This window comes from Bos mutus, chromosome X (assembly GCF_027580195.1).
Source record: "Bos mutus isolate GX-2022 chromosome X, NWIPB_WYAK_1.1, whole genome shotgun sequence".
NCBI classification, from domain to species: domain Eukaryota; kingdom Metazoa; phylum Chordata; class Mammalia; order Artiodactyla; family Bovidae; genus Bos; species Bos mutus.
Genome location: NC_091646.1, coordinates 64,696,836 through 64,712,613, shown reverse-complemented (window position 1 = coordinate 64,712,613; position 15,778 = coordinate 64,696,836). Strand labels below are relative to the sequence as shown.

Here is a 15,778-nt window from a genome sequence, read left to right as displayed (position 1 = left end):
AGTCCAGTGATTGGTGACTGAGGGAACCGTGGAGCACAGAGGATTGGGCGGGATCTTGGCTCCTAATAATGCCTTCTTATCCAATGAAAAGCATTTCCTATTGAGACCCCCAAGAGTTCCCCAGGCCCTCCGCTCAGGCCCGGACTTTGGGCCTTTTCTTGTGTCTCGGTTGTAAAGGCATGCCAGCTACAGCATTCGAGAGGGCCGTTCTTTAACAAAAGGAAAGAGATAAATGTAAATAAGCTCACATTTTCAGAAGGAGCAGTTTGCTGTAAGAAGCTTCAGCAGCCAGAGTCTGCTACTTTGGGCTGGGATAAACTTTCCCTGTAAAAAATAGTAATAGATCAAAATATGCACTTCTAAAGTGCGAGTTTCCCGTTTACATGTTTATTACCTAATTGTCTACAGGCATGAGCACACTCTGTCATCTAGCACACTCTTTCTTGGGGTAAGTCTCTTTGAGAAAGATTTGATTCGGGCGTTTGGGGGTGGGGGATGGCGTAACAAACTTCAGTGGAAGCACTGAGGCTTTGAGGGTTTGGGGAAAGAAATTAGATTTCAACTCTGAAGTGCTGAACAGGGATCTTCATGTTGAATGGTTACAAAAGAGGATTTCTATTGTTTTGGCAATAATACTGTTTTAGTGGAAGATATACAATATTTTCAGGCTTTTTCATGTTAACACAGTTGTCCTAAAAAGCTGATTTAAAATCACAGAGTAAAGCAATTTATAAATTTCTTTGGCTAGCTTTATATTTCTTTGGTTTGCAATTGATTGTGAGCTAATGTGGCTTCTATTATGATGAGGTTTCTTCTAGTAAAACTATACAGCAGCATGCCTTTGATGCCTAATTGATTTGTGGAGAATGTGACATTTGCTTTATTAAATAATTCATGAATAATCCATAAAGGAAGAAATAGTTTAATGGAAACTAATTCTGGCATAAATGGAATTTGCTCTTATATGTGAAATTAATTACCATTTTCCAAACAAATGCAATAATGTGACATTTAAAATTCTCTTCTTGTATATCCTGAATATTTTTAAGATTTTTCTTTTTACTTACATGATTTTGTTGAATTGATATTGTATTTTAGTTACTTTGTTTTAGGAAATTGAGCACTGTAATTTATTATTCCACTATGGAAAGGACCAGGCAAATTCTAAGATTAGAATATTTCAGAGCTTAGTTGGGTTGTTCACTTTGCCACCTTACCAAATTATACCAACTTTCTTTTTCCTTAGCTAATATGAAGAAGACAGCAATAATAACCTAAGCTCCAAATTATTCAGTGGCTTTGAAACATTTATTTTTCAGAACAGAATTTCAAATAACATATCTCATCGACATAGACTGTAAATTATTTTGCCTTGTCACAGATGAAATGTGCTCTTGCTGAAAAAGATGAGTTCAGCTAATACACTTGATGGCTGCTATACTCTAAAGCATCTCCTGCTAATCGGAGATGCAAATGAAAACCTTATTGGAACAAGCAGACCAGCCTTTCACAAAAGTTAAAAAGAGGACTAGGAATATGACTTACAGAGATAGGCTAAGTTTAGCTAAAGCTTAATTTATTCAATTCCATCTGACAGAAACTGTAATGAAAATTGTTGCCCTTACTGTGGTGTGGTCAAAGATAAATTGTGTAGTTGCCTTTTTTCTGTCTATATGGTCATTGTGTACTCTTGGCCTTTTTAAGGGAGAGGAGAAAGCTTAATGTACTTCTGAATATTAGTACTAAAAATTGGTAGCTTAATAGGAATTCACCTACCATTGGTTATCCAGTCCCACTTTTAGTAGATAAATGATTGGTTATTAGAGCAAAGCATAGGATAGGTAGTTTACTGATTCCTTATAGTTATGTTCTAAAGTATTTCAATAACCTTATATTTTGAGGAGAGAGGTGACTGGGGAACAGGTAGAATAGGTCAAGGATTAAGACCTAGACAATTAGAGCTGATATGAGCATGAGGAAAGAAGAGGAGGAAAATGAGGGTATCAGGGAGACTTTACCATATAAATGCCAGCTTGATCTGTGATTCTTAGGTTCTGATAAAAATTAATAATATTTACTTCTGGTGTTAAATCTAAACTATATATAGTAATGGATGTTGACTAGACTTACCTTGATGATCATTTCACAATGCATACAAATATCAATCAAATCATCATTATAATATATACTTTAAACTAATAACATGTCAATTATACCTCAATTAAAAATAAAATAAATTAGCAGTAGTTTTACTGAGTCTAATAAAAATTAATTCCCCTTATCTCAGACTTTGAGGGATTAAATTTTTTTTTTTTTTGCGGTGACAAATGGGAACAGGTGAAAACAACTGATAGGAGGGAATAGCCAGTAAAGTCACACTGCCATGACGCCAGTTGAAGGCTGCTAATAATCAAGGCAAAGATGGAGGAAAATGAGAAACCGAGGACCAGAAGGGGACTGTGACTTGGTCTCACAAAGTTAGCTAGTGATGGGGCTGGATGTGGCTACATTGAATTAATACCAAATATGAAAACTTCTAGGTATTTGAATTTCTTAGTTTTCTTTGATTCTAAACAAAAAGAAGTTTTTTATTTATAATCTGTGTCAATTGTGAAAGCCATAAAAGAAATGTTAATGGTTCTTTCTTTAAGATAAACCAATAAAATAATATTAATTTCTTTCCAGGAATACTGGTCTCTGGAGGAGTGTGAAAATCAATTCTCCTTAATGTTAAGGTGATCTCAAATATATTTAAAATTGTCTCATGATTTTATTTTTAAGTTTTGATTCCTTTAGATTAGAGAAAATTTATTTCCGGAGAGTTCAAGCATAGCAGTCTACTTTGTTTTGTTTAGGCCACCTTCAGAAGGGAGTGAAATGTGATGATAGTATAAGTTTGCCACTTTACAGGTAGTAACTGCTACTTGTAAGAATACTATTGCAGAATATTTCTGGTTCTATACAGTTATTTTAGGTAGAATTGTGATTTGAAGATGTTACAGACAAGCTATATTAGGTTGGCCTAGGACATTCTAGTAGAGGCAGTGGTAACTGTCAGTATGCTAATATCCAGTAATTGAAGATTTGCTCATATGACTACAGTTCAGAGAAGGAAGAAATCCAGCTGGACTAGGGATGCAGGTTAGAGACAAGGCAGTAAGGTATCCACATGTTGTTCCAGTCTTCTTTTCTCTTCCCCTATGAAGGCTTCTGCTCAATAGTAATAGTCATTGCCAGGGAAAAAGAAAGGAGAAAAACAACAACAACAAAACCCAAAGAACCAATACAACTTCAATCAAAATAAAGGAATCTCCTTTGTTCAATTATTTTTAATATAAAGTAATCTGAGTAAACTCCAGAAAATAGTGAAGGACAGGGGAGCCCGGCATGCTGTAGTCCATGGTGTCACAAAGAGTCAGACACATCTTAGTGACTGAATAACAACAACAAAAACAATTACCTTATAAAGTGGAAGAAGTATTTTATGCCTTTTGTCACTAGTTATCCTTAAATGATTATAAGTTACATAAACTCATGGACATTGTGTGTGTTAATATAACTAATAAAATATGACATAGAAGTAACAAGTTTCGAAAATAAAATGTTATCAGCAACTCTGTAATAATGAAACCAAAAGCATTTATATACCATTTTTAAATGTGTTGGCTCTCATTTACTCTGATTTATGTCATATAATTGGAGAAGGCAATGGCAACCCACTCCAGTACTCTTGCCTGGAAAATCCCATGGACAGAGGAGCCCAGTAGGCTGTAGTCCATGGCATTGCAAAGAGTCAGAACGACTGAGAGACTTCACTTTCACTTTTCATTTTCATGCATTGGAGAAGGAAATGGCAACCCACTCCAGTGTTCTTGCCTGGAGAATCCCGGGGATGGCGGAGCCTGGTGGGCTGCCATCTATGGGGTTGCACAGAGTCAGACACGACTGAAGCGACTTAGCAGCAGCAGCATATCATATAATCATTTTTTTTACCTTATGATTTTGGTATACATTTTATTGAAAAATTCTCTCCATGACATGCTATTGTGATCATTTCTATTTCACAGCATCCATTGGAGGAAATCTCTAACCACAGTACCTCCAGAAAGTTCATTGATCAACCAAGTCTTGGATAAAATTAGTGCCAGAATTTGGTTTGAACTAATGTGGTGAGTACCACTGTCCTGGTAATAACTCTCTCTAAAATTCTTAATTTTATTCTCCAACTTTTTTTCTAGCCAGTGTTTCCAGTTTATTACAGATTATACGATTTAAAAAATCCAGAATGTATGGAAGAGTTTCATTTGTTTATTGTAATCCAGGCAGATTTGGGGTGGAAAAATATTGATTCTTTGGTTTAAGCCTTCTCTGCCACTGGTATATACCTTTAGCAATGGGAGGCATGACTTTTGTTCACATTATCAGGATCAGTATTCAAGTATATCAGATGAATTGATATGCAAATTGGTAACTAATTTACTTGTTCAAATATGAGAAATAAATTCAGATTCCTAGCTGGCATTTATGAACCTCATAGGATTTGGAAATAGGTTCTTTTAAGAATACCTAAAAATTTCCTCAAAATGTCTGGGGCTTCTGCTAAGACCAGATATTAAGTTTCAAGACTCTAGACAATTTCATAATATTAGGTTGAACAATTTATCTACAGTTGTCTTACTCTATATCTTACTGATAAGGAAAATTCTGCTTTAGTAGGAATGATGAGGTCTTTGACCCCATCATGTTGAGCACTATATCACATTATTTTTCAAATGTTAGACTGTGTTTTCAGATGAAGGGTTAGTGAGAGACTAGAATAATTTTTTGGTGAAAAAAAATTAAGTTAATCACTAAGGATAGAACTGCTCAGATTAGGATATATGTCAATGTCCTGCTCATTTCAAATAAAGCAGGAGGACAAAACAGTCATAACAATCTTAGTGTGAACCAAATTTAACATAAAGAGATTTCTTCAAAAGGATATTTCTTAAATAAACAATAAATAAGGATAAAAAATAAATGAGGCTTATTAATCTAAACATTTGACACAGAGAGAGGCTTGTTTGAGATAAGACCTGATATAGATGAATTTCTCAGCTCAGTTATGGAGTGAAACATTTACCAATGGTTTCCTCCATATGTAATTTTATATGGCTAGATTGTGTTTTGAAAACTATTATGAAACAGTAACCAGTGCACAGAAACATCATTTGGAACCATGTGTTTGATTGTGACCTGTGCTTGTGACTTGGCCTAGAAGATTTCCTTAAGGAGTCTTCTCTGTTAGCAGCCACTCATCTGAGGAATGGCAATCTGGATATATTCCCTATTACTCCAGTGGGATAGTTTTAATCTATATTTTTGCAACATTTTTGTATTTTTTAGTTTGTGTCACTGCTAAATATTTATAGACAAAGACCCAATAAGTTTCAGCTTCCTCTGAAAACTATTGTGGCAGTGTTCCTAAGCTTCGACCAGAGTAGAAAGAGGAAATGACTCTGGGGATCAGAAGCACTCTGATCTGACCCAAGCTCATTAAAAAGGGAGCCAAGTAAGGAAAATTGAGTATTCTCTTCCTTTAAGGCCTTGTCTCCTTGAATTTTGGATTGTCTTCTGTAAGGAACAAAAGCAAGTCAGCCTTTCTGGGCTACTGGGAATATGCCAGAAATTAGACCCTTGTTTTCAATATATCATCTGAAAATTTAGCACTTAGTAAAGTGATTTAGATATTCATCTTTACAGGAAAAAAGGGCTAACTCTACTTCCTCCAGTAGCCCCAAAGACCCCAAGCATGTTATATTTCATTATCATTAGAAATTTTTTATAAAGGAAAAACATTGTGAACACTACTGTGAACTGTCTGAACTGGCTCCATATGTGTAGGTCAAAGTTAAAAAATTCATGAAGGTCAGATTTCTTTTTGGCTAACCTCCAGGTGACTTGCTTCCTGCTTGTTGTCACTGAAAATACATCCACTCAGCACTCTGAACCCCTAGGTGATTAATTTAGAATAATTGGCTGTAAAGGTCCTCACAAGATAATAGTCTAATGCTACTTGCAGTCAAAGATGTAATTAACTGTGTCAGTCTAATTTTTGTTTCTTCTTCATCTCATCTGAAGGTCAAGTGTTGGCCCTTTGCCTCCATTCAGTATACAGTATGTTAGCCATTTAGGAAAATCTAGTGGTTAAAAAAACACTGTTTATTTCAGCAGAAAGAAAGGAAAGCCAGTCAGAAAAGAGATCTTGTTTCTCTTTTTCATTGATTTTTTTCTTCAGAATTAGTTTTAAGAGTCAAATGCCTCTCTGAGTTTTTTTAACCATAGCTCAGTGGGAAGATATTCTTTTTGGTACACACTCCTGTATTTTCCTGTTATGATAAAAATGTGTAGTTAAGGTTGAAATTCAAGGGAAGATTTCTGAAGTAGAGTGTTAGGAGGTGTTAGGAGAAAGATGTGTTACTAATATGAAGTTCAGCATACCAAGAAAGACAGAGACATAGGTGTCCAGCTGTGCTAGATGAAGGGGAATGAAGAAACTCCTGTAATATTTCTTTGTGGTTAGGACTGAATGCTGGGCAAGCTCATAAAGCTACTCACAAACCCTATTGAATCTTCCTAGCCTCAGCTGTGAGGCTCAGAGGTAATGTTTATACAAGGAAGAGAAACTGTATAGCCAAGTTACAGAGCTAACCAATGTCTGAATCAGAAATAGAACTCCTTGCTTCCAGTGCTATGTTAAATCCCAGCACCACACCCTCTCTGCCAGACAGCAAAAGGTGCTGTGTGTTTGAGCAAGGGAAAGCTGTGAATAGGGCCTTAGTGACAGTTTTCCCATGCTCTCTCTTCAGGATTGGGACTCTAATGCTTTATTGTCTTTGGTCCTTTCTCTCCCACAGAATTTGGTTATGCAAAGCAGAAGAACAGAAGTGCCAGGCATTTGCAGACTGTTTGCTGTGGATATAGTATATATGTTCTGAGAGATATAAAACTGAATAGAAAACTGGGGAGCAAAGCTCAGCTATTTGAAACATGCCATTTTGGGAAGTACATAATAATACAGAGCCAGTGAGCTAGAAGTATACTCTGTAAGGGGATCACCAGTGGGCAGACTGGAGGGACTCTGAGCAAATATGGAAAGTCTTCTATTATGAAAGCATTTTCCAAATAAAATTTATTGACAGTACTTATTGTAGAAGGCAAATACAAGCAGATCATAGTGAGTGAGGATTGATTTTAATATTAGGGGTTTTTCAGTCCCATAATTTCTTTAGATTATGTGATTATGTTAGAGGGATATTTTTGACTATTTTGATTTCTTTCAGCAATAAAAAAAAAATAAAATAAAACTTCCAGACTAATGGGTAGCATGCTGGGTGTAAAATAGTATGTAATGTGGTTTAAGCAGTTGAGAAGTTGCCATTGTTTTCATTTCTGCCACCCCCTTGGTGAAGCAATCTGTAGAAATTTAGATTTACAGCTCTCAAAGTGAGGTTTGAACCACATTGACTGAGATTTCCCTGCCTTTTTGTTTTTCTTTTTCAGATTAGATTCATTGACCTTAAGCAGTCGTTGTGTACTGTTTTTTTTTTCTGAGAAAAATGGAAGAAGTCAGATGAAGCAAGGTAGAGAGGATGGAATTAGAGGAATTATCTTCCTAGCCCTTAATACAAATTAGATGGAAATAGTGACCTCTCTCCAGCAAGGTCTTCTTTTTTGTGTGTTTTATTCTTCCTTTTCTCTCAATTCTATTTTTCTTTCTCTGCTACTTTCTATGCTATCTTCTCTTCTGCTCTCCCCATCTATTTTTATTTCTTCCTTGTCTGGCTTTTTTTTCCTCCTGGACCTTACTCTGTCAAGATTCTTACTATACCCTGCTTTCATATATCAAGGTCACTTCTGGCAAAAGTTGAGCTGGCTTTTGAGTTGAGCCATTTCATATGAGATGAAATGGCCAAGAAGGAATATGATCTTACAGAAGTGTCAGACTCAGGGAAGACACACCATAAAGCTCATGAAATGAGAATTCAGAAACAGCACACTTCCAATTTTAACTTTAAACTTTAGCTATTAAAAATGCCAACACTTCCTTTGCACTCTGTTTTCTCCAAAGTCAGCTCTCATTGTAGGCACTACAGTGAGTGAATGTTTTTTTTTTTTTTTTTTACTCTCTCAAATCATGGTCTCTTCCTTCAGGCCAAACACTGGTTGAAGTGACTTAAGACCTCTATATCTCTGGCAGGTTCCTCCTGCCACTCCCTTTTCTGTTATATATGAGGCCCTGTGACCTGTTCCAGGAGTTGGAAAGAAAGAGTTACATAAGGGGGAATCAATTCAGAGAAATGGCTTTCACATTTTAAAATATAATCATGTGCAAACTCATTACTGGGTATGTCAGGAACAAAGACCACTTTCACTCCATATCCTCTTCATTGAAAAGAATTCATTCAGCTACAACTCATTCATAGTGCATTATAGAGCATTCAGAAGACAGCCTTCCAATGGCAGCTGTTGACCTAGGAGCATGTTAGTAAGATTTCTATATGTACCTTTGAACGATATTGGTTCAGATATCCAACAAAGATAATTAGTCAGTGACCTCCACACGTACAAGAATGGCTGTTCAACTCAATTCATTTGTATTTAGCCAGAAAAGGCTTTATTGACCTGGCCCATTTTAAAAGCTAAAAGCATGAATGTAACTCATGGAATGGGCAGTGGGAGAGGGAGTAGGACAATATCCAAGGCTCAGGGTATGGCATGAAAGAACCTTGATAAGGACCACAATCTAAAGGAGAGAAACACTGCAATTGTCATTTGAATTCTCTCTATATAAAGGCATTGTAATGGAGTGAAAAAAGTTTCAGCCAGAAGTTTTAATGCACTGAGGAATTCCTGTTCTCTGAACCTGTATTTTAGAAGAAAAGGTGAATCAACATTTTAATTCAGGAGTTTAGTTGTAACTTTTAAAAGAGGTTTTCCTGGAGGTCCCATATCCACCTTTAGTCTTGTGCAGTAGAACTAATACTCAACAATGAAGTTTAGTAATACCAGAGAGTAGACAATTTAATTTAGAGAAGCTTAATAATCCTCTGGTTAGGAATTTAAAAAGAACACCTGAATTCTGGTTCTTACTATGCCATTTACATGTTCTTCCAATTCTGACATTATTGTATTTCTAAATTATACAAGGCTCAGTTTCTGCTTCTGCAACATGGTGTTAAATTCCTGCCTTGCCTATCTTATGGTGTTCTTGTGGGAATCAAATAAAACATGTTTTAGAAGTTAAAAAATTATACAAATTTCCAAGTATTAGCATTGTTTTAACTATCAGAGCCTCCATATCCCTACCCCTGCTAGCCTAGGGCTCCCAAGGAACAAATACCTTATTCCTGTGAATTGCAATGCTACAGTATTTTGCTTACTGTCTTGAGTGTGGTCCCTCCTGTTCCCGCAAGATACTCTTGTAGTACCATTTAACATATGGTAGGTATTCAAAAGGTACTTGTTAAACTGAACTGAATGTGCATGTTATTTCCAGTCTGTGTGAACAGAATATCTTTTACTCCACAAAAATGGATGGAAGGTAGATCTGATGACTCATTTAATCTTATTTCCCATAGGAGGAAAACATTTCCTACCAGCCTTTAGTCTCAGAGTGCTGAACCCTGCAGTCTGCAGGCCTCCTGAATAAAAGTCCATGGGTGACAGAAGATTCATTGACTTCCAATTCCAAGATTTAAATTCAAACCTCAGACCCAGGTTGGGCAATGCTACTGCCAATAATACTTGCATTGTTGATGATTCCTTCAAGTATAATCTGAATGGTGCTGTCTACAGTGTTGTATTCATCCTGGGTTTGATAACCAACAGTGCATCTCTGTTCGTCTTCTGCTTCCGCATGAAAATGAGAAGTGAGACAGCTATTTTCATCACCAATCTGGCCCTCTCTGATTTGCTCTTTGTCTGCACTCTACCTTTCAAAATATTTTACAATTTCAACCGCCACTGGCCTTTTGGTGATACCCTCTGCAAGATCTCTGGGACTGCATTCCTAACCAACATCTATGGGAGCATGCTCTTCCTTACCTGTATTAGCGTGGATCGTTTCCTGGCCATTGTCTATCCCTTCCGATCCCGTACCATTAGGACCAGGAGGAATTCTGCCATTGTATGTGCTGGAGTCTGGATCCTAGTCCTCAGTGGTGGTATTTCAGCCTCTTTATTCTCCACCACTAATGTCAACAATGCAACCACCACCTGCTTTGAGGGCTTCTCCAAACGTGTATGGAAGACATATCTGTCCAAGATAACCATATTTATTGAAGTTGTTGGTTTTATCATTCCTTTGATACTGAATGTCTCTTGCTCTTCTGTGGTGCTAAAAACCCTCCGTAAGCCTGCTACATTGTCTCAAATTGGGACTAATAAGAAAAAAGTGCTGAAGATGATCACAGTGCATATGGCAGTCTTTGTGGTATGCTTTGTACCCTATAACTCTGTTCTCTTCCTGTATGCCCTGGTGCGCTCCCAAGCCATTACCAATTGCTTGTTGGAAAGATTTGCAAAGATTATGTATCCAATCACCTTGTGCCTTGCAACTCTAAACTGTTGCTTTGACCCTTTCATCTATTACTTCACCCTTGAGTCCTTTCAGAAGTCCTTCTATATCAATACCCATATCAAGATGGAGTCTCTGTTTAAGACTGAAACACCTCTGACCACAAAGCCTTCCCTTCCAGCTATTCAAGAGGAAGCTAGCGATCAAACAACACATAATGGTGGTGAATTAATGCTAGAATCCACCTTCTAGGTACAAGAAGTCCCTTTAGGTCCAGATATAGTTTCTTCTATGACTTTCCTATGCTTTGAATAAAAAATTTGAAGCTAATGATATTGAGAATAGATTAATGTACTGAATATAGTCAGATACATTTATTTGAATGTTTATTGTAATACATATATTGTTTTGTTCGATAATTATAGGTCACATCTAATTACAACAGCCAGAAGGAATTGCCAAACTCTTCTTCTGGGTTGGAAATTCATTGTACCACATTATATAAGTCAACAGTAGCCTTGACTTCAGTGATATAGAGTTTACTTAAAAACTTTGAAAAAATATATTTCCATTCCAATATTTGGTAATTAGTTTGGGCCTATAAATATAGAACAAATTCAGGTATTTTTTTTTTAAACAACCTTTTGTGTTACTACTGATATATACTAGTCTTTTTTTGCTTTTTGAATTGTCATTGAGTTTATTTTAGTACAAGAACATACTTTAGTTTAACATTATTAATAAAAAAGTATCAAATTTAAAAAGTTAGTAAAATGTATTGTATATATTTTAAAAGCAGAAACATAAATTGTGTTTGTATAAATATTGCTGGGAAGAAATGGAAAATTTCTGGATTTACATATTTGCAGTTACCAGCAGTGTCAGCTTTTAAAACTTTTCCTTTTTTATACTATATTAAATTTCTTATATGGAATGTCAAATCCAGAAAGCTGCTAAATATGTGCCCAAAACAGGGCAAAATGGAAAATCACATAAAACAACAAATGTTCATAAAAAACTAAGAGAAATTAACATTTTCTCTAAGAATTTTCAATTATTTTTCTTTTGGGAGACTAATTTTTATAAATATTCCATATGTGAAATTTTGAAGCTCAGTGCAACCATAAAGCTTCTGCATTTGTGCCCAGGTCAGAAGCAAATTGAAAAAAAAAAGGGACAAAAGTATAACAAAAATATAATAATAAAACAAAAAACTTTCTTAAAACTTGCATCAATCATTTTTTGAGGAGGGAGCAGAGATCTGTAAATTACTTATGCTTTCATATTAATTTTGGAGCACAATGTAGCCAGAGAGCTGCTGAATTTGTGCCCAGGTTTGGAGCATATTGAAAAAAAAAATACATAAACCAAACTAAACCAATGCAAACAAACAAACACACACAAAAAAGAAAACCTGTAAAACAATAAAAACCACAAAAATATTCCTAACACTTGCATTAATATTTTATTTATTATTTGAGTATATGTAAATTTTAAATTACTGTATTATTTGTATAAAATTTTAGAGTACAAGTAGAAATCCAGTACATTTGTGCCCAAGTCAGGACCTAATTGGAAAAAAATAAAAACAAAATAACTCCTTAGAAAACAATAACAACAACAACACACACACACACAAAACTTAGAACTTTTCTTTTCTGAGCATTTTTAAGACTTAAAAGATACTATAACTTTCTTAAGATGCTTTGAATTAAAATGCAACTAGGAAGTTACTAAACTGGCATCTACTTCAGGAGCAATTAAAATCAATATTTAAAAGTATATACAAAGAAACTTTTTGTAACTAATTTAAACAACAAAAGCAGCAAAAACATCTTTAGAATCTCTTACCATTGATTGAATGAAGTATAGATTTAAGAATATTAAAACCTTAAAACTTCTGAGCATGGTATAGCTTGAAAGATTTATGCTCAGGTAAGAAGTAGTGAAAATAAATATCCTGCATACATACTACAGACAAATACACACATAATTAAAGCACTGCAAAACAAAACCAAAATATTCTTAAAGTATGTTTTAATCAATTTTTAAAATTATTTAGAAATGTGATAATTTTAAAATGCTAAGACTTCTTAAGTAAAAATTTCAGAAACAACACATTTTGTAAGTTGCTGAACTTGCACCAGGGAGTGATTTAAAAAAGATTAAAAACCATAAAATATTGGCAAAAAATTAAAACTTTTAAAGCAATAAGCTAATTGTTAAAACTCTTATTAACCTTTGTCTTTCAGATATGTGAAGTTACTCAGTCGTGTCTGACTCTTTGTGATCCCATGGACTGTAGCCCACCAGGCTCCTCCATCCATGGAATTCTCTAGGCAAGAATACTGGAGTCGGTTGCCATTTCCTTCTCCAGGGGATCTTCCCGACCCAGGGATCGAACCCGGGTCTTCTGCATTGCAGGCAGACGCTTTACCATCTGAGCCACCAGGGAATCCCACATATATGTAGATTAAAAATACTAAAATTTTAAGATAAAAATTCATGAGCATAATGTAACTCTTAAAAACCGCTAAATCTGTGCCTGGACTAGGAACTGATTGAAAAAAAAGGCTAAAACAATAGAAAAATAATAAAACAGAATTCTTAAAATGGTATTACTTTTTCTTCACGATCTAAATTCCTAAAAATAATCAGGCATTATATTGTCTCATGAAAACAAGTTATAGATAGAATATGTAAGACATTAGATTAAGTTAGATGAAATTAGGTTAAGTTAGGTAAAGTTTGGTTGTTAGGTTATATTGTAAGATCAAATTAGTTATCAAAGTATGAATAATATTTTTGTTTCTTTTAGTATTCTTTATCTTCTGTTTCTTATAAATATAAACTATATGTGAACTTTTGTTTGTGCCCTTTACTCTCAAAATTATGAAATTTTAGGATTATTACACCAAACCATTTAATAGAATATATTAACCAAGTTGACATATATCAATAAACCAATTTCTTACTGTATAATTTCCATATTTAGTTTTGTTCACTTTTCCATATTTCAATTTATTTTAATTTCAAATTTTATAGTTAATATAGCTTGCTAATGATAAATTTTTTGTCATATTAACAATGTAACCAAACAAAATGTAATGTAAGCTAAATATAAAATTACCTTTTATTTTACATTTAAAAGCAAAAGCAATCATTCAACTGTAGCTACAACTTGGATTTTAAGTGCTTATTAAATGTAATAAAATACATTTGGATTATCTAGCAGTTATACTTCGGTCAAATATTTATTCAACTTGCCCATTTTAGTCAACTATAATTGATATACAATGTTATATTAGTTTCAGGTATGCAGAAGACCTGAATAGACATTTTTCCAAGGAAGATGGTCAACAGGCATATCACATGAAAAGATGCTCAGCATCACTAATCATCAGGGATATGCAAGTAAAATGAGATACCACCTCACATCTGTCAGAATGGCTATTATTAAAAAGACAAGAAACAACAAATGTTGGCAAGAATATGGAGAAAAGGGATCCCTGAACCTTGCCTTTATCTGTGGGCATCCAGAGACAATTTTCTTTTATCTTCCCTACATCCTTCAGAAAAGAACTTATTAAAGGATATTTGATCTCAAATCAATTCCAATACCTTGTTTTTGAAGTTGTCTGAAGACTAATGTACAGTTGCAAAAGGAAAATCCCCGGGTGACTTTTCAGGGATCAAACTGAAAGGTTAAGCTGATTTGTCCAACTTGGCTTTGATTTAATTGCAGTTTATTGCCAAGTTGATGCTTGAATCTGACTTTTCAGATTTCCTGAAATACCCTAGGATGACTGGGAGGCCTGCGGAAAGTCAGGGAGAAAAGTCATCTAACAACAGTGAGATGATTTTGGAAAGAGGTGGCTGACTGATCAATAACTAAAACAAGTGGTGGTCACAGGATAGAAGCACAGGGAATTCCTAGTCATCCTTATGCCTTCTAACTCTCAGGGAAAGCAGTGTCAGCATTTCATAAAGCACGTTGTATATTGGTTCCCCACGTGATGACAGCAAACACTGCCTTTTCTAACATCATGACCAGTATGGTCAACCCTAGGCTATGTTTAAAATTATAAGAACTTTGTCATTAGTGACCTTCTAAGCCAGATCCTCAGAAGAAATGGGGATATACCATTGGTTTCACATCCTTATTAACCATCTTCCATCTCTGTCTGTACCCCCAAAGCCCTGCAGTTTATATTTGCTATTATTTACCAAAATCTTTACCTATGTTTCTTGTGGCCCTTTAACATCTCTCCCCACCTCTTACAGAAATAGTACTTCTTTGTGGACCAAAACCAATACATAAATGACATAAATGACATAAATGTCTGCCAAGACAGTGACATTGAACAGATTTGCATTAAGACACCTCTACCCACTGCTTTTAATTCTCACTTTGGTGTTTGCATCTTATAAAAGGAGTCTGGGTAATTCAAATGACTGAAGCAGGGTTGGGATGGGGAGAGATGACTGTCCTTGCAAATGGTAAATCATCTCATGAACTTCAGCTTCCCTCATCTCATGGTAAGGCCTCTGTACTGCCACTCTCTTTTCCCACTCTCTTGACACTACCCTGTGTACTACTGAGTCTAAAATATACAGCGCCTTCTTCCAGACAGTCTTTTCTTCCAAAATTGCCCACTGGTGACTAGGAACACATGCTCTCATCTCATATATACTTGGATTATTTCCCTCAAATGTCTCCTGATCCTGGTGGAATTGGTGAAGTGGTTCTTAAAATATGAAACGGTTTGTTTCAATGAAGAAGCCAAAGCACAGATGACTGAGTAAAAATTTGCCTGTATTCAGAGTTTTGAATAGCTATGTACTTCCCACTGCTTCACTTCTTTCTCTGTCTGAGTGTCTGGGAATAAAGCTCTTCTGTCCCAAACACCCAGAGAGGTACTGAATCCAGGAGGGTAGAGGAGTAGAGCCAGTGTGAAGCCTAAAATGTGTCAGTGCGGGAAACCAGGCAAGCCCTAAGATTGGGATGACTTGTGCATCCCTTGTATTCCTTCTTATCATGGTGGAGCTCTGCCCTAAAAGATGAAAAGCTTGTTACAAAGAGCCTTCATTGCTCCCGCTGATAGTCTAGGATAAACTGTCTGCTCAGCTTTTTACCTTCCTCACTCAAGTTCATTGTCTTCCTCAGTTGAGATTATGGGACTTCTGGACTAGTCTTGATTCAAGGCAGTTTGAGGTTCT

At 35.5% G+C, this 15,778-nt stretch overlaps 1 protein-coding gene and 1 non-coding gene across 4 annotated transcripts; one reads left to right on the top strand and one right to left on the bottom strand.

The window, feature by feature from the left end:
* Positions 1-115: 115 nt before the first annotated feature.
* On the top strand, positions 116-13,539 carry LPAR4 (lysophosphatidic acid receptor 4). Of its 3 annotated transcripts, XR_011463146.1 has the most exons (5): positions 116-448; positions 2,686-2,735; positions 4,068-4,169; positions 9,621-9,759; positions 12,811-13,539. XR_011463146.1 is itself a non-coding variant. In XM_005889457.2 (4 exons), the coding sequence occupies exon 4, from the start codon at positions 9,698-9,700 to the stop codon at positions 10,808-10,810; it is 1,113 nt and encodes a 370-aa protein (XP_005889519.1). In that variant the 5' UTR covers positions 116-448; positions 2,686-2,735; positions 4,068-4,169; positions 9,621-9,697; the 3' UTR covers positions 10,811-13,539. The 3 variants fall into 3 exon arrangements, 2 of the variants coding, with proteins under 2 accessions (XP_005889519.1, XP_070221465.1); XM_005889457.2 differs by having other exon boundaries at positions 9,621-13,539; XM_070365364.1 differs by lacking the exon at positions 2,686-2,735 and having other exon boundaries at positions 9,621-13,539.
* On the bottom strand, positions 12,942-13,013 carry TRNAC-GCA (transfer RNA cysteine (anticodon GCA)). The gene has a single exon. It is a non-coding gene; the product is annotated as a tRNA-Cys (tRNA).
* Positions 13,540-15,778: the final 2,239 nt, after the last annotated feature.

Excerpts from the sequence above, each read along its gene's own strand:
- LPAR4 (XM_070365364.1), top strand. The coding sequence starts at position 9,698 with ATGGGTGACAGAAGATTCATTGACTTCCAATTCCAAGATTTAAATTCA.